Below are 22466 nucleotides of genomic sequence, written 5' to 3' on the forward strand. Positions count from 1 at the left end.
AAAAGCAGGCATTCTCCTGCTACCTTCTCCCATTTGGAATGCATTTAAAAGTAATGTATTCTGTTGAGTTCCCACAGGCATTTGTAACTTAAGCCCTTACTCACAAGAAGTGCTGGCATCCATCACTTAAAAAATTCATATAACTCACAACTAAACACTACTCTAAACTTACAGCAATGGTTAAACAATAACAATTAACTGATTATACAGCTCAGCTAGACTAAGACAAATGAAACCATTTTATTCTTTTCAATCCTGGAAATCAAATACAGTTTCAGTTTCCAGTGTTTCATTAAAGTTAGTAGAGTTCTGGCAGTTCATACAGGCCAAAGACTCCATATCTGATCTCCATCCTAGAACCTGAATTAAAAACTAAACTAAAATTATCTGGACCTTAATACCCACTAGAAATAATCACTTCCAAAAATCTATACATGTGCATATTTATAATCATTCTGTTTATTTGTTCTGCTTTGAAGTAGGGAAACTTTGATATGGAAAATTTGAATCCATTAAGCTTTCTTGATATTAATGCAAGTATTTTAGCACTCTAAATTTTACATACAGGGAAAATCCTTCTAATACAATAAATTTTGTTTTCTTTACCTATTATTTCTTTATCCCACTGCTTTAGGTAAAAGCAGTTCTAATTAGGAATGCTAAGTTGATATTCAGGGAGGAGATGGGGACAGACGGAGAGATACATTTTGAGAACTGTATTTGCAATGCTTGAGCAGAAGCCTGCTACTTGCTAGATGCAACTGGTACAGGAAAGTTGCAATATTTTTATAATATCCAGACTAATCAAAAGCTGCATATCCTCAATCCTCCAGTGACAAAGATACAGGAAACTGAATCACCTGCTACAAGGCTGATAACATGTTGTGCTGCTGCACCTGGACTCTTTAATTTGGAAACATGAGCTTGGGTGTCCGGAAAGCCACGGAGAGGGAAAAGAAAGGTCCCCAGAAAGAAACAGTAAGGTCAGAAAGAAGGAGGGCTAGAAGGGCAAGGGTGAAAACCCTGCATAAAGGTAAGATGCTGGAAATAGGGGAAGATCCCAGAGATGAGAGAGAGATGGAGGCCAGAGAACCTGCATGCATTCTGATCAGGGATGCCCAAGGCTGGTAGCTGCAAGTGGTGGCACAGCATGAACAAACAAGGCTTTGTGCCCAGCCTTCCTTGGCCAGCAGCTACCTCCTTCCTGAGGAGGGAAGAGTAGTGGGAAGCTGGCAAATGTAAGGCTGAGAAGGGAGCAAATGAGCCAGCGTGGGAGGCATCTAAGTAAGGCTCTCATCTCCTTCCTTCCTAAATCCCAGCATCCAGACTCACTATGGGGTGTTATTTATACTGTCTCATCAGTGACGTGAGATTTAAGTAATAAACTGAAAGGGACAATAAACCATTTGCAAGCATTTTTCCAGTGCTAGCTCAGAATTTTAAGGAGTGATAATAAAAGATTAACATTTATGAGTCAATGTGCTTGATTCATCTGTACACTCCGAATTTTTAAAGTTCAATTTTGATGTACTTCTATTTGTTTGTGAATGTTACCACACTTTTCAAATCTACAAACTATATAACTCATTAGGTTTAGTTCATTTGAAATCCCTCCACACAATTCTTTCATTATGAATTTACCCAATTTTCACCCAAGTGGAAAAAATAGAAATACCTTACTTCACAGCTTCAGGCCCTGTTAATCACAAAACACTGCAAAGGTATCAATTTAGCATAGGAAAAAAAAATTAAATACTCTGCAGGTTTACTGAAGCTATTGATGCAGTGTTCAAAGCTGATTCTTACTACTGGCACTAAGGAGCAGCCCCAAACGAAAAAAAAAAAAGGCTCTTGCTCCTTTTCCATGCTCTGATGTATCTGAATTAGTATCTTAAAGTAAATGCTGTGACTCCTTTATATATTTCCTCTGATTTTTTAAAAATGATCTTCACAGCTCTTTTCCAAGAATTCTGAAAAAAAAAAAAAAAACTCAAAAAGAAGAGGTGCTCAGAAAGAATTAATAGCACTTGTAAAACATATTTAATTCCCACAAGTTTCTTTCATAAAAGGTTAAGATTTTTCTTCTGTTATATAGTGAATAAATGCTACTGGCTAAAGGTATAATGGGATTGAAAGTACAATCTTATGCTGAATTCAGTAAGGAATGAAGGAACCACCTCTGCACACGTCAAATTATTTTTAACAAACAATATTGTTACCTATCTGCAAAAGTTTAGATCTCTTTTAGAATTACCCTAAGAATTAATAAATATATACCATTCCAGAACAAATACAGGTGGGTTGTTTTGGGGCTTTTTGGCATAGTTCTATTGGATATCCACAGGCCCTGATGGGCTGTACCCAGCAGTACTGAGGGAACAGGCTGATGTCCTTGTGAGGCCGCTCTCAACAATCTTTGAATGATCACGGTGGCTGGGAGAAATGCCCAAATTCTGGAGGAAAGCAAATGACATTTCCACCTTCAAGAAGTGTGAGAAAAATGACCCAAGGGAACTACATGCCAGACAGCCTCACGTGAAGCCTCTGGATGGTGATGAAACAATAAATCCTAGTATGACCATTTCTGGAATATGCTTTAGTGTCTGTCTGATTAATAATGCTTTCTTAAAGGCAGACCTTTGATGAGACAATCAGAGATATGAAACAGGAGCATGACTCTATATAACCATTCCATTTTCTCAGTCCCACTCGAATCTTTTTAAGATAACACTAGAAAAGGGAGAAGGGAAATTAAAAATGCTAAAGAAATGCACAAGATGACATAGCCTGGAAGAAATAAATTAATTGTGGTTCTGAATTGTGGTTGGTTTTTTAAAATTGTTTACAAAAATTCAGTAATGACTCATCATAGAAACATTTCCAGTGCCTGGCCAGGTGGATCAGAAGGTCAAAATTACATAAGCAAAATGTTTAGTTACTAACTAAAGACAACAGAAGTGTTCTACTCACAACATGTTTACCCAATATTTCACCCATGCACATAAATAACTAGAAATTAACATTACAAAATGGTGATACTAATATTCCCCATATGACACTGTGTTCAGTTGCTGTGAACAGCTGTGACAGATGAGGAAAACCACTAGAGGCACGGAAGAGACTTACATATACGGAGAGATTAAAAGACTGGAATTGTTTTGTTTGGAGAGGAAATGAGTAAGAGTTTACCGGACTCAAGAAGAGGAGGAAGCAAATAAAAAAAAAACAAAAAAACCCCCCAAAAAAACCAAAACAAAAAACAAAAAACCAGGAAACAAACATAACCGCTGCAGAATAACCTTCTGCACTACCAAGCTACAGTGATAGGAGTCTTCATGTCCTAAGAAGCAGAAAAACTCTCCAACCTTCTTTTTGGTAACAAGTCACATCTTAACTATATTTAACAGCAACATTCTTGGGGCCTCTTTAAAAGCCAGAGTGAGCCAGAATTCAGCTGGAATGACATTATCTCCAGGCTTGAGTTACACTACCATTGAGATATAAAAACCTGCAGACTGCAATCAGTGGCAGCTCCTGAGTATCCTTCTCCTCAGCTGCCATTTCAAATTGTTATATTCCCCAAGGAAAGGAGGTTTGCTTGTTTGTGCTCAGACCTCTTTTAACTACAAACCTGAAGCACTTCCTAAAAGATGTGCATCTTACCATAAAAGGCTGCAAACATAATTTATTGGAAATTACTGTGGGACTGTGTATTTCTATTTGTTCATTCAAAACCAAAGCCAGCAGTCAGCCAATGGAAATAAATTCAATGAGTTCAATACTGAAAGATACATTTTTACATAAGCCATATTTAATTTGAAGTCTACTGAAGCAGCAGGTTATTGAGAGAACAACTTCAGAAAGCCTAAAGAAAGCAGAGAGATTCTCCAAACAGTAGACCTTTTTTCCTGACAAACATCTGAGCAGGGTAGAATATACTGTTGACCATGTATATAAACTGTCTGATGGGCATGTTATTGCAAGTGGGTTAGCCTTTATTTTTCAATGTGCTGAATCATTTATAGCTACTCTCTATTACAGACCACTACTATTTAACAAACACATTGATACAAATATTTCATCAAGCACATACTGGTCAAAGAAACTATTAAACAAATCAATAAAACAAAACTTTGTATGCCAAATCAAAGTTTTCTGCTTAGCAAGAACCTGCTAAGAAGCAAAGCTTGCTCCCCATTAAATTTGTAGTTAATGAGAATAAACTGGGGAGGAAAATATTTGATGAAAAGGGATGGCATTTGGTGAGGAAAAGAGAATTCTTTGAATGGTGGCAGTTTTATAATTAAAATCTGTGTTAGTAGCAAAAACAACTGGCAGAAAATGAAGAACTGTGAAAAGGAGAAAAAATCGAATTGAAGTTTTCTTACTCAAATATTAAAAAAAAAATGTCATAAAGAGATGATTTTTTTTTTCCTAGAATACAACTTCAACTGAACCCACAGCAGTGGCCTCTGAAGTGAGGTGCACACGCCCCAAGGTGTGCAAAAGACAATCCATTAGGGCACAGAAAGAAAATATTATAACTTCAGCTACATGTATAAATTTTAAATAAATAGACACATATTGAAGGTAGATGCTTGAAGATTTTCAGCGATGAAGTGCACAAAAAGAAATTTGGACTTTGCCACTATATCTTCAAGAAAAGCTCAAGTGCTATTAAAGACACATCCTATGAAATAATTTATAGCTATACCCAAGTTTCACATCCCATAGATGTAAAGAAAGACTAAACAGTAAATAAATTTGTAAAACAGTAACATGTTTTTTTATCATCACGCACTTTTCTCCATCAATGCCTTTTTAGTTATAAGTCTTCCATATTGATTCTGAATGTTAATGAGATGATAGCATTGCCTTGTAAGTCTAAATAAGTGCACAAATATCCATTAAAATATTGGACAACATACTGCAGACTCCAACTTTCATTCATCTCAAGTCTTTTAAGAAAAGATCAGCTGACGTGGGGGCTGCTGAACTATAAATCTTGAATAACATATTGAGTTACTAAGTGGACTATGTCAAAATTATAGTATCTAAAAATATTTTTTAAAGGGTAAATGTGATATGTATCATATTAAGAAAACTGAGTAAAAATTAATAAGACAGGTTAAAAAAAATTGCCTCACTGAACTAAGAATACTTTAAGGAGAATAAGGGGGGGTTTAACTCCAGAAACTTTAAAATAAATACAAATAAAATTAAGATTTAATTCGGTTCACTTGGGAAATTGATAGGCATTTTTAATGCATTAACTGCAATTAATGTAGTCAATCAGCTTCAATCACCTTTCTTAGAAAGCTGGCTGTACAACTTATTGAGGTGAGGCCTGTTAAAGTGGTGTGACATGAAATATGTCTCTTTTCAGTGAAATCATGTGATAGGAATACAAAAGCGTAAGAATTACTGGATCAGACAAAAATCTACTAAGCCTGAATTCCTATCTTTGAAAGAGAAGTTCTCAAAGAAATATCAGCATTCTCTGAAGCAGAGATGACAAAGGTAAATGACACAAGGGCAGTGACATTGCAAGTGATTTTCTGTTCTGTTGCTACACCTGACATTTTAGTAATGATTTCCAGATCATGCATGAATGTATTTAACAGCAGAGACTTAAGTACCTTGCTGGTAACCTGCTTCCACTGTGAAAACAGCATGTACTTCTACCATTTGCTTCCTGAGTCATAAACAGTTATTTGTCCATTTGAGCATTTACCCCGTTCTCTTGGGAAAGTGCAGTTTCTTTATGAGCATTTTGACTGAAAGTGTTTGCATTAAATCTGGAAAAACAAGTGAAATATCTCAAGTGAACCGACAATTTCATTAAAGAGCACACAAACCGAAAATGTACTCTCTCAAAAAATCAGACAATTAGAGATGTATAAGGTTGGATGTTTGATCTATTAGGTAGCAGTGGAACAGTGACCTCTCATATATAGGCGCTGTCCAGAAAGTAACAATTAACACAGTTATACATGGAAAAAAAGACAAGGCAAACATAAATAAAAAAGGAAAAAGAATCTTTCAATCCTGAGAACTTCAAAGACAGCCATCTAACTGAATTCATGACCCAAGAACAATGTTAGACTAATGACAATCAACTTTAACCTAATCATGAATAAGCCTTATCCCTACAGAAATAAGAAAAAATGAAAGCTAGAGAAAATTGAAAGGACATAGAGGAAGAATAATTGTTAAATATTTCATCTTAAAATAAAGATATTTATATTTCTCAAGACACCAAAAATCAGCATGATATCATAGCCATGAAGGCACCAAGAGCAGGATGCTCTTCAATCACAACAAAGCAAAATCACAAACTGTGACCAACTATATAAGTACTATAACATTATGTTCAGAGATATAACATCATAGTGTTTCATCTCAAGCTGAACTAACACTACAATCCAGTTATATGTTGATAAATGGCATTTACTGTAATTGTATAGCTATCCACAGCTTTTATTCAACCCAGTATATTTTATCATAGGCAGTATAAACTGTACTGAATCAAAATAAAAGCTCCACATCTAGCAACCAGGTGATCTACCATCTATGTGATATTACAACAGAAACAGCTTCTTAACAAAAGCAGTGGATCAATTCCTGCCCTCATCAGCACAGCAAGGGAACGTAAAATAGCTGCTATTTGACTTTCCTGCTTCAGGAATCCTGCCAAGTTGAGCACAACTGCTCACAGCAAGCAGATGAAGTACATTCCACTAATTCACACAAGATGCTAATGTTTCACTGTCTGCTTTCCAGCAGCAGACAAAAACCTCTTGCATCTCAATGTAACTTTGCCCAGCAAAAACAAGATAGAATTTTTCTAAACAAACCTGTTTTTCAAAACAAACCAAATTAAAACTGTAAATAAGCAATTTTTTTCCCTCTATAGGCTTCGCAAATTTACACAGCAGTTTTTAATAAACTTCATGAACAAGGTACAGAACACAAACTATGCTGACAAAAACATGTCTAAAGATATCTCAAGTAATTGTTTCCTTGAAGTCCTCAAAAAACAAAACTCAAAAAGAGAATACAGATGTACAAAACCACAGCAATTCTCATCTGTCAGCTTGTTCTATAGAGTTTGTGTCTCCATTTAAGGGAAAAACAACAAATAGAGTTATTCTGAAAAAAGTCACAGATACACAGATGAAGGATGGCAATTGCATCTACAGACTGCTTTAAATAATAACTTCAACACATCATTCACTTCAGAAAGGGGCTAACTTATCTACTTTCCAGATCTCATGTAACAACTAAAAGTAAAAACTTGTTAACTATTTCACTTCTCTGCAAAGAAAAGGTATGAGGGACAGCACCTACCATTAATATAAATTCATTGGCATCACCAAATTGCAGTTGAAATAAATTATTTTTATGAGCTAGTCAAAACAACACTGAAGATCTCCAAAAACGTAGGAGTTAACATAAGAAAGTTTATCACAGCAAAAATAATCCCTTCTGTTCAAATTTATTGTGAATTTTACATTATGCTGTTTTGGAAATGAATGTTTGCATCCTTTATTTCATGACTGGAACATGAAAGTTAACTTTTCAGAGGTCCAGTTGAAGATTTCAGCAAATACTTAATCGCATCAAGACTGAAGGACATTTTTCAGCTTAAACTCACTTAACATATATATGTTTCCTTTTCTTGAGCAAATAGTAAGACTAAATTTTAGAGAGAGAGAGATCTAAAAAGATCTAACTTCTGGTTTCTATTCTTTTCAGTGCTTATAAATGACTGAATACTCATTTCCAGCCATCTTTGTAACTTCTGTACCTTGCTTCCTGATTTTGGCCTGCCTACTAATTCTTAATGGTATTCTAATAAGCCTTCCTACAAATATATTTTGATAAAATCCTTACTCCAAAGATTCAGATCCTTTTCAGTCTGAAATGCAACTAAGAATATGTTGGATTCAATGAAGACATTATCAGAGACTTCTACAGCAGTAGTAAAGAATTTTCCTCCTTTGTGCATCTGAAGACAAGATGAATTTTTGAATATTCTGAAGAAAAAATTAAATAGAAACTACACAGCTAAGAAAACAGAAACAAGGTGAGTTATATGTTACTGCCAGAAGGGTATTAGTGATACTGTTCAATGAATGCCCAGTGGTAGAGCCTAATAAAACAAATGTATTCAACATAGAAATTTTTGGTTTTAATACATTTCTCAAGTGTTCTCATATTCCTATACAAACACTATTAAAAGCCCATAAATAAAGTGCTCAAACTGATATTTTAAAAAATGTATACAATAAAAGGAAGAAAACAACAGAAGTAAAACTAAACCCATATTTATTAGGGTTACCACATTCGAAGTTCAAGTTCCCTTTTCCTCTTTTAATGTGCAGCTAGCCAAATCTCATACACCCAACATACACTTTTGCTTCTACTCTTATAATAACGCTTGACCTTTCATTTCCAAAATGCCAGAATCTATATTGGCACTGAACCACAATCCATCCGGCTGACTGCTACAGCCTGTGCTTATCTCTGGACGAGTCAGCACACACACAACATTTGGTCAGCACATGGCATGATCCTTGCAGACCATGAAAATACTATGTTGGATTGCACCATTGCAAAATGCAAGTAATAATGTTCATTAGGAACACAAAAGCACAGCAGGTGATGTAATATGAGCTGAGTAAACGTCTTGTGTTTCACTAGAAATCTTTTGCTCTAACACAAACTGTTTCAGTTATATTGTGTGACAACTGCAGGTAAAATTTTCTACACTAGAAATTACTAAGGTGCTTCAGCTACAGTGAGCAACACCTCTCCCCTCTAAGTTCCTGTAGATAATTTTCTACTCTTTCAAGAACTTGTAATATAAGCTCTAAATCAGAAAACAATTATATTTACTAATCCTTAAACTGCCAAGAACGTAAGTGCAGTAGGAAAAAAAAAACAAAAAAACGTGGGTCCTATAAAGTTTTAAGTAAACCACAATGAAAAATAGAAAATGCATACTATTGATTGTATAACCCTGAATATGAGGACTCACAGTTCAGCTTTCTCTACTCTGACCAGTGTTGACCTGAGCAATAAAAAATGAATGCAGTCGATCAGTACAGCTTTTGACATCAGATATCAGTGCCTCAGGGGATACTGACCCAAAGCACAAGGAGTTTTCAGCAGCAAAGCCATTGCAGTAACAATGTGTTCTACTGCCTCTTTTGGACATGACATTCAAAACCAATTACCATAATGTACCTTGAATTACAGAACTTTACAATGTATATTCTGTTTAGTTCTTTATAATGAGGCTAGAAATAAAACACTTCGATCAACATATGCATCTGAACACATACTGTATTTCATTTGTCCTTCCACCACTCAAGCACTCAATACCATACACTGTAGTGCTGACGGCCAATCTCTTCGTTTCCAGGATTTTTTAGTCCCTTAAAAATAAATTTTCAATGCATTTTATTAACCATCCTGAGAAAGACTTATTATGGCCCTGTATTTAGATAGACTTCATCCTTTAATTAAAAAGGAGATAACATATCTACAGCTACTTTGATAGGCACTATTGCCAAAATCCATAATAATTTTAAACTATGTCTGAATATTTTTTGATTAAAAAAAACTATATGCAATAGTTTGAATAATTCCCTAAACATCAGATTGTTTGTACAGTTCTTTCTCATTTTCAGTGTTGCAGAACTGGGAATACTTCCCCCCCCTTACATGACAAGGGAATTGAATGCAAAAATAAATTGCTGCATCTAGTTTAAATTAACTTGGGGAGGACACCAATGCTTTCAAGTGTTTATTGATGAAACATGTTTAATCTGAGACATCTAACTGAAGGTTTACATTTGTAATAGTTCCATCAGTAAGGCATATAGGAAGTATGACATATTAGAAGTTTCATCTGCTGTCCTTTGCTCCTAAAGATTTAAACAGCTACTTGCTTAATATTTTGGCAAACTAGAAGGTATGTGATCTACGCTTCAAAAGCATATAAACAATAAACCAAATAAAGCAATGAAGTCCTTGTTATCTTTCTTCACTGCATCACAGTCACTGATGTGGAGTGATTATGTTCTGTGGGAAATATTAAGTTCAGATTACTGGTATCTTTCTGAAAGAGAAAAACTTGTTTCCTGATATGGAAAAGATGAATGATGACTTGCAGGAATAGCATGCATTATTCCTTATTTGACTTTATCCTATTCTAATCAAAGAATATGGAATAGGGTCCTATACAAGAAAACTGTTTAAAAGCTCCGTTGGCTAAGATTATGTGACTTAACTCTTACTTCCACTCCTTTCAGCATCCATTAGGATTTGGCCTTTCCCTTCACTAATCCTTCACTCTTCTACAGTTGCAATTTTTACTTTCATATGGCATACATGTCTCTGTACTTTTAAGCATCTTTCCAGATGCTCTAACTGCATGTTCCAACTGTAAAAATTCAGCCCTTCAACCATCTTCCAAGTTTTACTTGTCAAATAACACCTTTACATCTTTACGGCTCCACCATTCACTCTACCTCACACCCATGCAAACTCTGCACCATTCCTAGTCACATAACTCGTATCTTCTTACATCTATGCTTTTGACAAGTCCTATTGACACCTAATGACACCTTCAGACACATAATTGTGCTCTCTCCTTCCTCTCATAATTTGAAAAAACAAATCATGTAAAGAGGCAGAGCAGTCTTGGCAAGCATAATTGTGCAGGGCTTTGAAAAAGCAATTACTCTATTTCCAGTGGACATTTTCATAGCACTCTATATAAAGCAAAAGCTTATTAACATTAACCTGGTGCTTAACTAGTAATATGGATGAAAGGGGTTGTTACAAAATATACAGGGCAATAGAAAAAAGAAAAGTCATAATATGCCTATATACATCTGAGAAGGGAATCAAGGAAAAAGGAAATTTTGGTTGTATGGACTCCCACCTATGCTAGGTCAAAACCTAATTGGGAGAAAACTACTCTGGATATTTCCATTTGCAAAAGAATGACAGTAATTTTCATTGTTTTTTAGTTACCTGATAAGACAACTTCAACTAGGTCTCCTTCTTGGATATCTGCAGCTGATTTCACCAACTGGAGAATGTTTTCAGAGGTAGGGTCATGGCGGAAGAGCAAGATTTTGTCGTACATTCCATAAAAACCACACTCGGGAAACTGCAAACACAAACACAGGAGAATTTACTATGCTGTAAAACACATAACTGTAAAATACAAAACTGTAAAACACAATTAATGTATAATGAGACTTTGAGGGCAGACTGCACCAGTTCTCAAACTGGTATCAAAAAGGATATACATTTTTTCATGTATGAAAATATGTATCACCATATTCTGGACATGTTTTTTGCCCCAAGCAAGGAAGCTCATTTGCCTTTCTCTTGTGAGAACAATGCAATATCCACTAGGAAATGAGACAGAAGTAAATGTATCCTGCAGCCACTGCTGGTAACTTTTTCCTCACACAAGTTACTGAGTAAGATGATCTAATTAGACCTGGAACAGGTGTTTGGACTAGATGTCCTTTGGAGTGCCCTTCTAGTCTATATTATATTATTCCTTGATTCTATGATCTCTCCCCAAATGTCTGCCCAAAACATGCTTTGAAGCCAAAAGAAATACATTTCAGCTCTAAGTGCAATGCTTAAATGATAACTCAATATGAAATATCTATTTTTTGAGACTGAAGTTGCCAGGCACATAAAACAATGTTTCAAAACAGTATTTCAAAATTTAATCATAATGATTTGTTTTAATGCAGAGAAATTAGAGCTTCAAAATCAGATTAAATCCTGTTTAAACTAAAAAAGGTTTTTAAAAATCGTGAGGTAACTTTCTTCCTTCCTTTTTTGTTTTCTGCAGCAAAAGAATTAGTGGTTTTTTTCATGCTCCAAGCCTAAAGAACTAAGACTTTATTCTAAAACCACAATCAAGAAACACTTTCTGTGTTACAAAAGAATCCACTCAATTTTACATCAATGCACTACTCCATGTTTTGGCAACACGCAATGAAAAAAAACAATGACAAGTAGAGCCAGAGAAATAAACTGTTATGTTCTGAGGTTATACACAAACACAGTGACACTCCTAAGAATTTTATTTAATAGAGGCAGTGAAATATTATTCTTCAAAATGGGAACTGCTGATCCTTTTCAGAAACTGCAAGATTTTTTTCATTTCACTGGATTTCAGAAATACCACAGGCATTTCTCTCTAAATTCATTATGATTTAAATTGTTTGCTCTCTCTTTATATTCCCACTCTATTTGCTCTTTCAAATAGGTCTACTTTTTCTACCTAAAAAAATAATTTGAAATATTACACATACTATGTATGTATGTAGAAATATGTGTATCATGAGGTACAATCTCTAGAAAATGTAAATTCAATCACAGCAGTTTTTGATAAATTACATACAAAAAATCTCTTCTGCTGGAATTAGTTTTCCCCAGATACACTGTTCTCATGTCAAAACAGTCATTTTGATGGTGCAATTCTTCAAACATTGTATAAGGACCAACTGTTGCCACACTGACAAAAATTCCCTCAGCTAAGCCTATTCCTGCCAACAATAATGCTGATATGCACAGACCAAAGTAAACAAAAAGAAGCCACGATGCCTGGTATTACACCACAATAAACAGCATTCAGTTCTGCTACACATGAGACAAAATAGGGAAACTATGGTACCACAGCTAAATTCCCCAATACTAATAGAAGGCCTTGTTTCAGTATAATAGCTGCTTAAAGCAGAATTACCAGAGTTAAATGGTCATTATAATTAATTGCCAAATGAGGAAATAGGGTACATCTGTAAGAATCAGGAGTGGAAGATTGCTTATATGGGATTCAGAAATAGGATGTATTTCTGGCTGCTTAGCAAGTCATCAGTAGCCATTAAGACATCAAAGCTGTCCATAAACACCTTTAGGCCTACTCCAAGTGTGAGGTAAAATGAATCACTTTAATGCCTTTCAGTGTGGTTCAGTCAAAGGTGCTTTAGTTTATAAGTGAAACTGGATAAATTACCTTTGCAGCATAATAACTTGCTTAACTGCCACAGTTTAGATGTGTATTTAGAACGTGTCCTGCCTCCTCCCTTTTAGAAATAAAAATATCAGATTTTTAACATGATCACTTACCAGCAATTCTAGGTTCCAGATTTAAAATTTAGCAAGATTTCTAAATCAACTCAAGTCTATCCCCAGTCTTGATGTTATTTATTAGATACCCTCTTGTCCTGATTTAAGAAAATGTAAAGGGAAACACTCTAAAATGAGTTCTCCCCCTTTGTTTTAACCAATCCCTTTTCACCAAGGACAAACAAAATATAGTAGATATAAGTGAAAACATAAATTTACTAACAAGTGAAATTGCAATAGGCAAACAACAGACTTTTATTCCAAACACTAAGTATTAAAAAAATGGTGTCTAAACATTCATACAGAATATGTCTCATATGATACTGTAGCAGCATTTATGGTAACAAGAGGAAGTGTTACTAGCATTTGAAATCACCTGTAATAAGCACACTGAAATTGTGTGCTGCTTTCATTTTCTAAAAATATTACATCACGATTATCTACTCATAAGACTTTAAAGAAATACAAAATAAAATTACGTTTACGGATGAACAAGACTGCTGATCAGGATCTCAAGCAATAATTTGTTGTTGCCCAGACTGTGGGCACTTTGGCAGCAGATCATCCATAAAATACAGGGTAAAAGGAGCCTTCAGCACTAATCTTTCCTCAACAGATAGAAAACAGAAGCAAGCACTGAAGTGTTTTTACCCTCAGCAACTGTAAACATCTCAAGAAAATCCACCAAAATATATCACCAATAACCATATAGAAGCCAAGTGATTATGCAATTCTGGATTTTCAATTAAAAAGCCTTCAAATGATACTACAAAAAAAACCCAAACAGACAAAGAAAACCACCAACAAAAAAACCCCGCATAATAATTATGTATTTGAAAGATTAGCATAGTAATAGTTTTCATAGTCAAATGAAAACCACATGAGAAAAAAATTTCTCCCACCTGTAGAACTTAACCTGGAAGAATTGGAAAACATATGCTCTAAACAATGATGGTGTTTCATTGCAATTAGTAATATTGTCCAATAGTCAAAAAAGTCTGTTGCTGTGATAATTTTGCAAAAATACTTGTTTCAACTTAATAAAATTGTCAACATACAGGCAGTCAGATTCTCACTGCTAAGAGTGAAAAAAAAATTCGTCTTCCTGTTTCTGTCTTTCTGTATATTACTACAATTTTGCACATCTTCTGTAACAGTTAGTTTCTGTTGCTTTATTCTAGGAAGTCAGGAGAATTGTTTTTATATTAGTCATCACTGAACTTTTCCTTAAAATTAAATTTAATTATCTTTTTTAGTGATGACTGATTTTTTCTTCTAGATTAGTTAGATTTTTAGAAGCCCTTAGTGATTACCATAACAGCACCTGCAACAAGAACTTTGATAAAACCTGGAAGTCTTTTATAGCACAAAGATACTGATCCAGCACACATAAGGGCGGTGGGCTAAACAATGTTCTCACAGCATGTGGAGAAGCTGAGTCACACAATGTTTGTTAACTTAACTGGCTAAAACACAAAAAAACTGACCTAACCTAAACAAGACTGTTGACCTGACCCAAACATGTGCATAAATAAATAAGTAAATAAATAGTCTTTACATCAATACTACTGTTTTATTATAAAGATATAAATGTACAAAACTTTTGAAACAATCACATTAACCAAACTGAAACATTTTTCTTTTATATTCTTAAATAACAGTGCATTTTAATTTTAGAAGTCAGAATTTCTCTACAGACATCAGAACACAGCAAAGTCATGACACTGAAAAGCCAATGTTTCATCAAGAGGACTGTCTAAATTTTCACTTACTTGTGACAGTCATTATTAACTCATTTGCAAAACTTGGGATTTTTAAAAGGCTCTATTTACCAATGCTATCATGAAAATATTAGTCTTATGCATAAAGAAAATATCACAAGACTTCATGGTTTTGTTGTAAGAAACACCAGTTAGTGTTCAAAGACTTTCTACTGTCTTCTTGTAGACACCACTACAGTTACTACAAACTTAGACAGATGCTGGAGTTTAAACAAAAGTTTACGCTACAGCTATGTAGAATATATGTAACTAGAATATATGTAACAACACCTGAGTACAAAAAGGAGGTGGAGCTGCTCCAGCAGCAGTGACATCTCCACCTCAATTCCAGGATGTCACATTCTGTGCTGAAGACACCTCAGAAATTGTGACTCACCCTAGACCTTTCCAGTAACTGCATTTGCACTTGCCAAGCAGAAAAACAGCAAGGATGGTCAACAAAGTATTCCCTTTATTTACTTCTTTTTTATTTTTCCCAGGCAATCAGTCTTCAGTTACAGGAAGGAAAAGGGTCAGAAAATAAAAGGAGTAGAACCAATTACCTTGATGCTGCCTATGTTGCAGTACTACCCAGGACAGGCTCAGGTCAAAACCATTTGTCACAGGATCAGAAAAAACCAGACAAATGATAGATGAACAGATATCTTGATTTGGAAAGGCAAAGAGGCAACTGGAGAAATGCTGAAAGGCAAGGAAGAGATGACCAGAGCAAGGAAAATACACTTAGAAGAAAGACTCTGGGAAGATCTCGATTATCTCATGACCCTTGGGGATAGCCAAGAGCCAGATTTACAAGGGTTAAAGTGGTGAATGGGAACAGCAATAGAGGTCTTTGCTCCCTTTTTGCCTTTGCATTCCTAAAAAATGTATTAGCAATTTGCTTCCAATCTAACTATTAAGTGAAATAGACAAGTTGCTGAGAATATACAGTCTAAACCAGCCAGAAACCATTCTCTGGATCCAGAGCTAAGTGGCACTGAAATGGTTCACTGCCACACAGATGACCTCTTTCCCCAGAAAGCAGGGAGATGACATTGCCACTCCTTATTTTAAACAGTCTCTTCTTACACATGCTAGGACCCAATGTCTGGGCATCATCTGAAAGAATGTGATTTGGCACAGTTCAGACTGTGTCAGGAAGCATGCAATTAAACAACTGAAAAGTTTATGTGGTTTTGGGCCAATGCTTGAGCCTGCATTCTCATTTCAGTTTATTTATAAATATATTTTTAGATACAAAATCAGAGAACTATCACCACTTCGTACATTCCCTAACATCAGTCAAGCTTCTTAATGCTTTACTGTGGGAAGCATCATTCCTTATTTACAGTATTCATTATTCCTTTTACATCTTTACTACAATGCTTGACACACATATATGTTTTATAAAGGACTTGTTACCTGTGGAATAGCAGTCAGTAAGCGGCTTCCAAATGGGCCATCAGAAAGCAGCAAAGTTCTTACTGACAGCTTTATGATGTAAGCAATATTTTAGATAACAAATACTTACATACAAATATTTCACTACCTCTGTTTGCAGCAGTGATCTGCTGCAGAAATCAGATTCCTTCATCTCTCTTAGATCAGGAACAGAGTATGTTGTCCACAGACACTGACTTGGACTGGCTGTGGAACAATGAAGATCCACAGAGTTAAAACATGGCTGAGCTCCTTCACACAACTATCCATGAAAAACAAAAAATACAGCCACGGTGAAACATAGAAATATGGCTTTTTTGGAGAGAGCCTGAACTCTGAACAACCTATTCATCAGCCTTTTTAGTACAGGTTGTTTCCTGTGGCCATTCAGGGTAGGAGTTGTTTCCTTTGTATTTCTTCAAACAAACAGGTTCTTTTGCTACCTATGCTTCCTGCCACTGTATGTTGGTTTGCCTTCTGTCACTCAAATTCCTCGCTGCCAAAAGTACTGAGTATAGATCACATCACTCATGCTACTTCCATGCAGAGAACTGCATGGAATTTAAGAACTCCCAGTTCAGGGCAACCAGACCTGAGTATTCTCTCACTGTTCCTGAATTGTGTCTGGCAAGTGGCTGCTGGCTAGAGCCAATCCACCATAGCAATTGAACATGAAATGAACATGAAAAATCTAAAATAACACTTTTCTCTCAAACAAAGAGAATTTTAGCATAATTAGTGTAACTCTGTTTTATCACAAGATACAAATATCTCCATTTTCACTAAAAATATTGCATTAATTTTTCATTGAAACCTCTATGGAAGTACCTTACTGTGAATTACCACATGCAATGGGCTACCAAAAAGATGATGTGTTGGAAGTTGATTTTCATTAATACCATACAAAGACTACCTTAATTTAAAATAGCCTTTGTCTCTCAAATATGTGTCCTCTCTAAGACTAATCTTTTTTACTATTATTTCCTCAGCATTTTGTGAATATTCTATTACAACTTCCAATGCAATGAAGACAATGAAGAGTCAAGAAGCTGTAAAGAAAGAAAGAGTTCAATAACTCAGAAATTGAGAAAACATTCAATTTTGTCACATAAAAATTCCTAAAGGTAATGTACCATGCAAATCAAAGCACACTTGTATAGCTGACTGCTCTATCATGTAGATTAAGAGGTTAATTCAATAGCAATATTTAGAAAAGTAAAAGTAATCAAATCACAATGAGACTCAGAATATCAGCATGTCTTTGCATCCTGCTGGTGGCAAAAATATTATCATAACTACCACATCTGCATATACTGCATTACTGAATTGAAAATTTTTATGGGCAGAAGCACTGAAGGAGACCACTTAAGAGTTTCTGTCTTCTCAGTTGTTTCACACTGAGAGTTTGAGATCTACACTGATCCATTAATGCCACATTTCTCTAAGACAACAACAGGGGGACCTCAGCAGAAAGGCTCCCACAGTTCCCCAGTCTCCACGTTCTCTGTGCAGCTCAACACTGTCCACCCCAGTGTAGAATTATGGAGCTTCCTGTGAAATGTTTAGGAGAAGAACGTGACAACAAGTGCCAGATTGTTGACAGGCATCCATTTATGTAGATATTTCACGAACAGATTGCATTTCTCACCAAGGAGGTTGAGAAATGGAGCAGATACTTTCATGCCCTTCAACAAACAGGCAGAAAAAGGATGATGAATCACTAAAAAAATCAAGGGTTTTTTCTAGTTCCTTTAATATAAAAACATGTAAAGAGCACCTTGCTCACAAGTATTGACTGCTGCTGAAGCTTTAGTCTTACTAGTTCTATGCTACATACTACATCTGGGAAAACAGATTCCTAATTTATAAAAGGTAAAAGGAAACCAATTCAGGACCCAATCAAAACAAAACAAACCCAAACCCCCCATTTCTGTGAGAGTCTACCATCAGATGCATTTCAGCATCATTGATGCATCACATCAATTCAGGAGACTCAGTCACCAGTCACGTACCTCACTAACAGACTACACAGATGCAGAACAAGTGTCTTTGATCTTTTTACAGACTGCACAACACAAACTGCTTACATGCAGTCAAAGCTTCTGTTTCTGAGGTAAGAGATCTCAAAAGATCTAATGAAGGTAAGAGACCTGCAGATCACTCTCACTTCCTTATACCTCTGCTCTACTGTCAAAATCAACTTCATTTCCTTCAAGATAGATGCCAGTTTACATAATTTCTTAAAAATAATTTTTGCTTTGCACAGAAACAGAAAACAACATATCTCTGATCAAGAGCATTATTTCAAATAAAGTATTCCCAAGTATGTGGTTTTCTCCTGAAAAAGCAGAATTCCCTCACATTTTAAGTAAAATATTAAGAGAGAATCTGAATATAATTTACTCTTTCATCCACTCCCAATGTTAATTTTATATTTCAGGAAATACACTAAGAGTAATTTGAAAAATACTTGTAAAGGGCTCTCTCATCCTGATTGTGATGCTTAACGGTCATATTGGTTCAATTTTTAGTATTAATAATTAGTTTGCTACTTAGTGGTCAGGTTTACTTCCATTTATTAATAACTAGGATCTTTATTAATAAAGGATAAAACTTCCATTTATTAATAACTAGGATCCTTTTTAATAAAGCATAAAGTGACACCACCAAGTAACAGGATTACTGGGCTCCCTAATTCTGTAAGGAATATAATTAGTAGGGAATTCTAGCAGAGGAAAAGGCTGAGGGCACTCATGTTGGACAACGATTTAGCATGAGCACACCAGGTCTAGAACCAGGTCTGTATTGGGCATCAGATGACTAACTTAGAATAAACAACTCACAATGCCATGTTATGCACACTAATTCCCCATTCCAAAACAGTAAGAGGAAGCTGTCCATAAGAGCTACATGTAAGAAAAACATTAGGACAAAAGTGCCTGTAAATTATTGTTTTATGCAGATTTAGCATTGTTTTGTAGTAAGCCATGTCATAGGAAGTTTGATGTGCATTGTCTACTACACCCAAAAGGATTTCCTTGGCCAAACACCTGTTTAGAGATCGGAAAACAACGTGATTTTTCTTTTTTTAACATGACCAAAAATGACAGCTTTTATATAATAATACAAAATCTATATATAGATTTCTAGAGAGAAAAATCACTTGGAAGAGGCCATTTGAATTCCAAGCCTTCCTACCTTAAAGTTTCAAAGGTGGAGTGCACAACTTTTTGAATGCACTCCTAATCATGATACTAGGACACTGTCAGTAAAGAAATGGAAACCATAGAAAGGAGAGTAGGATCACAAGCAGAAAACAACAAAGTTTCTGTCTCTGTAATGGGACCATTCACATCCAGTGCTTCCCTTAATTCCATGTATTCACGGCCAGACCACATAGCACAAAAACGCATAAAGATTCAACATATGTCTAAGCTTTCTGTGAGTCCAGAAATACATAAAATGAAAAAAACAATTTAAAGATAAGTATATGAATAAATCTTGAGGATAGTTAATTTTCTTTTTTTTAATTGCTTCCAAAAAAAATAACTGCATTAAACACAGAAATTTCCAGGTCACAAAAAAAGAGCTTTTAGAGTATGTCCCCCATACATTCAGATTTATAATGTTCAAAATAGAAACTTGATAGCACAGATATAAAGAGCAGTGTTAGAGTTGTAGAAAACCAAGGAAGAAGCCCAAAGGAATGTGGAAATATCACTGTCAGCATACTAAAAGCACACTAAAAGTTTTGCTAATACTTTAGGAACAAAAAGAATCTTTAACAATTCTACCACCCACAAAGATTTATCCATCACTTTTCCATTTGGGGAAAAGATATTATTGAATATTAACGATCAAACACTTTGTACTCTAACATCAGTTGATATGGATGCTGTAGAAGACTCACAAAAGCTGCAAAAGCTGCACACATATTGTCAAGTCCAAAAACGCAAAACTGAAATAGCTAGAAAGTCAGTGGTTGGGTTCTGGAGTAACCAAGATGAAGAAAACTTATTTGCTGCTCCTGATGAAGGGACGCAGAGCTGTAGGCTTCTCAAAATAGTAGAGCAAATGAAAACATGAAGGACAGTGTTACAATTTAACTACCTTGGCTTATGGCACAACTGGATAACTTGGTTATGTAATGAGGAGAATGCAAGCATAGTGACAGAGATTCAGACTTTGCAAAATATTATTTCAGACATGTGGAAACATGGAATATAAACTGCTCTGATGTAAAAGAGACTCTATTCTGAAAAGCAACAATGAAATTCAGCCAGTGCAGTAGATCATTAGATGAACATGTACTACTAGTGAATAGTCTTTGCCATAAACTGGGGAATATCAAAAGCATATGGATTTACTAACTCTGCTTTTGGCAGTGATATAAACACAACCAGAAATCCGCTAGCATTTAAAATTCAAAAAAACTAGGCCATTGGCAAAAGGATTCAGGGAGGACTAAACAGAATAATTATGGAACTGAAATACATACTCTCCCATCCACGGCACCAGGGGATTAAACTGCTTAATTTCTAAAGGAAAGGATTTGATCATTTTGATAAGCATCAGTACTAGAAAGTGAAATCTGATTTTCTATTGATTCATCTCCCTAGCAGACAAAGAAAATGCAAGTTCCAATTTCTAGCAGCTGAGGCTAAGGAGAATTAGATTACACAACAATTATTCTGTTGGTCCAACTTCTTTTCTTGCTTAATTTAAGTATCTAAAACAAGTGCTCACTGAAAAACAAATATGGCTGTGATATTTCCACATTATAAGATTTTGTTTCTAATAAAGACACTCTACTTAAAAAGGAGTTAATTCAGACAACTCCTATGGCTTTCTTATACAAAAAAGTATTAAACAAATTTCCATAATGTCATATTCTGCAACAACACTCACTGTCAGACTAAATTAGAGAAGGCTAACAGATTTCTTGGGACTCTTCTCAGAATATCTTTTTCTTTCAGTCTTAGGACATCAAAAGAGTTTTTTAGTCCAACAGGTATCTGAAATTATCCTGACACTCATTTTGGCATTGAAAACACCTCAAATGTAACACACAGTCTAGTTTTGTGTGTCCAAAGACAATCCAAGGACTGCAGAAAAAAATTTGCAGAATGTGCTACAAAAGGCAAGATTTAAAGAGCTAACCAATGACTAGGTGAAAGAACATAGACAGAAGGAAACTGACAGTCGTTCTGCCTCTAAATAGGCAGTAGTAAGTGTATTTAAAGTGAATAAAAGTTCAATATTAAGATAAAAGGGTAGTTTAAACACCAGCAATGCCTTTTGGAGGGAGCTTGTGCTATCTCTATCACTGGATGCTCCCAGAACAGGTTAGACAAAGAAGGGTGCAGACAGAGCTAATTCTGACTTGAAATAGGAAGAAATCCTTTGGATCTTTGAAAGCCTATATCTACAAGTCTCCTGGAAGACATTAAAAAAAACTCCAACTTTCTGTGCAAAGTAAGAAAACTATGTAATGTACATTCCTACGGTCTAATGTTCCTTTCTGCAAGTCACATTCCTGTGACTTCCCCTTCTGATTATCTAAAATTCCCATTGTAAGTTCAACTGGATAAATACTTCCCCATTTTTTATCCTGAACGGTTGTGTAGAGCTCCTAAATAGCTGCCTCATTTCACAAGGGAAGTATTTGTATCTCAGCGTGGGTGAATACATGTCCACCCCCATCCAACTACTACTGACAGATTACTTGACAGTTTAATTTCAGATAGACCTATCTGCCTCAAGAATATTTTTAAACATCAAGACAAAAGTTGTCTTAGAGTTTAATGTGTCTGAGATGCACATCTTCAAAATCATGTATATAAAACATGAAATGAACACACTGTCAACTCTAAACCCCTGCATAGGTTTGGGTGTTCAAATATTCACTTCCAAATTGCCCTACTTAATTTTTCCAGTACAGAACTTCACACTCATTAAATTTCACCTCTTCTACTACAATAAAGATATTTGACATTATTGTTCTCAGGCACAACAAGGGTCTGGAACTTTTCTCATGGCTCTTCCCCTCTGATTTTGGACTTTAGGTAGGTTCTTCCCTATTGTTTTTGATGA

The 22466-nt window shown here is 35.3% G+C and overlaps 1 protein-coding gene and 1 long non-coding RNA gene across 3 annotated transcripts in view; one reads left to right on the forward strand and one right to left on the reverse strand.

Moving 5' to 3' along the window:
- The window catches only part of LOC148223353 (uncharacterized), a 241709-nt gene that overhangs the window by 208992 nt on the left and 10251 nt on the right, over positions 1-22466 (forward strand). The window contains exons 4-9 of the long non-coding RNA XR_015804590.1: positions 5387-5520; positions 7759-8089; positions 11046-11126; positions 17363-17497; positions 18438-18514; positions 22381-22438. This is a non-coding gene — a long non-coding RNA (uncharacterized LOC148223353). The remainder of the gene's footprint in view (positions 1-5386; positions 5521-7758; positions 8090-11045; positions 11127-17362; positions 17498-18437; positions 18515-22380; positions 22439-22466) is intronic.
- Positions 1-22466, reverse strand: part of PRKD1 (protein kinase D1) — a 114712-nt gene that overhangs the window by 44319 nt on the left and 47927 nt on the right. For both annotated transcript variants that reach the window (XM_014891429.2, XM_088167220.1), the window contains exon 2: positions 11050-11188. In XM_014891429.2, the coding sequence (XP_014746915.1) occupies positions 11050-11188 (139 nt within the window). The remainder of the gene's footprint in view (positions 1-11049; positions 11189-22466) is intronic.

Source organism: Sturnus vulgaris, chromosome 6 (genome assembly GCF_052056855.1).
Source record: "Sturnus vulgaris isolate bStuVul1 chromosome 6, bStuVul1.hap1, whole genome shotgun sequence".
Taxonomy (NCBI): Eukaryota; Metazoa; Chordata; class Aves; order Passeriformes; family Sturnidae; genus Sturnus; species Sturnus vulgaris.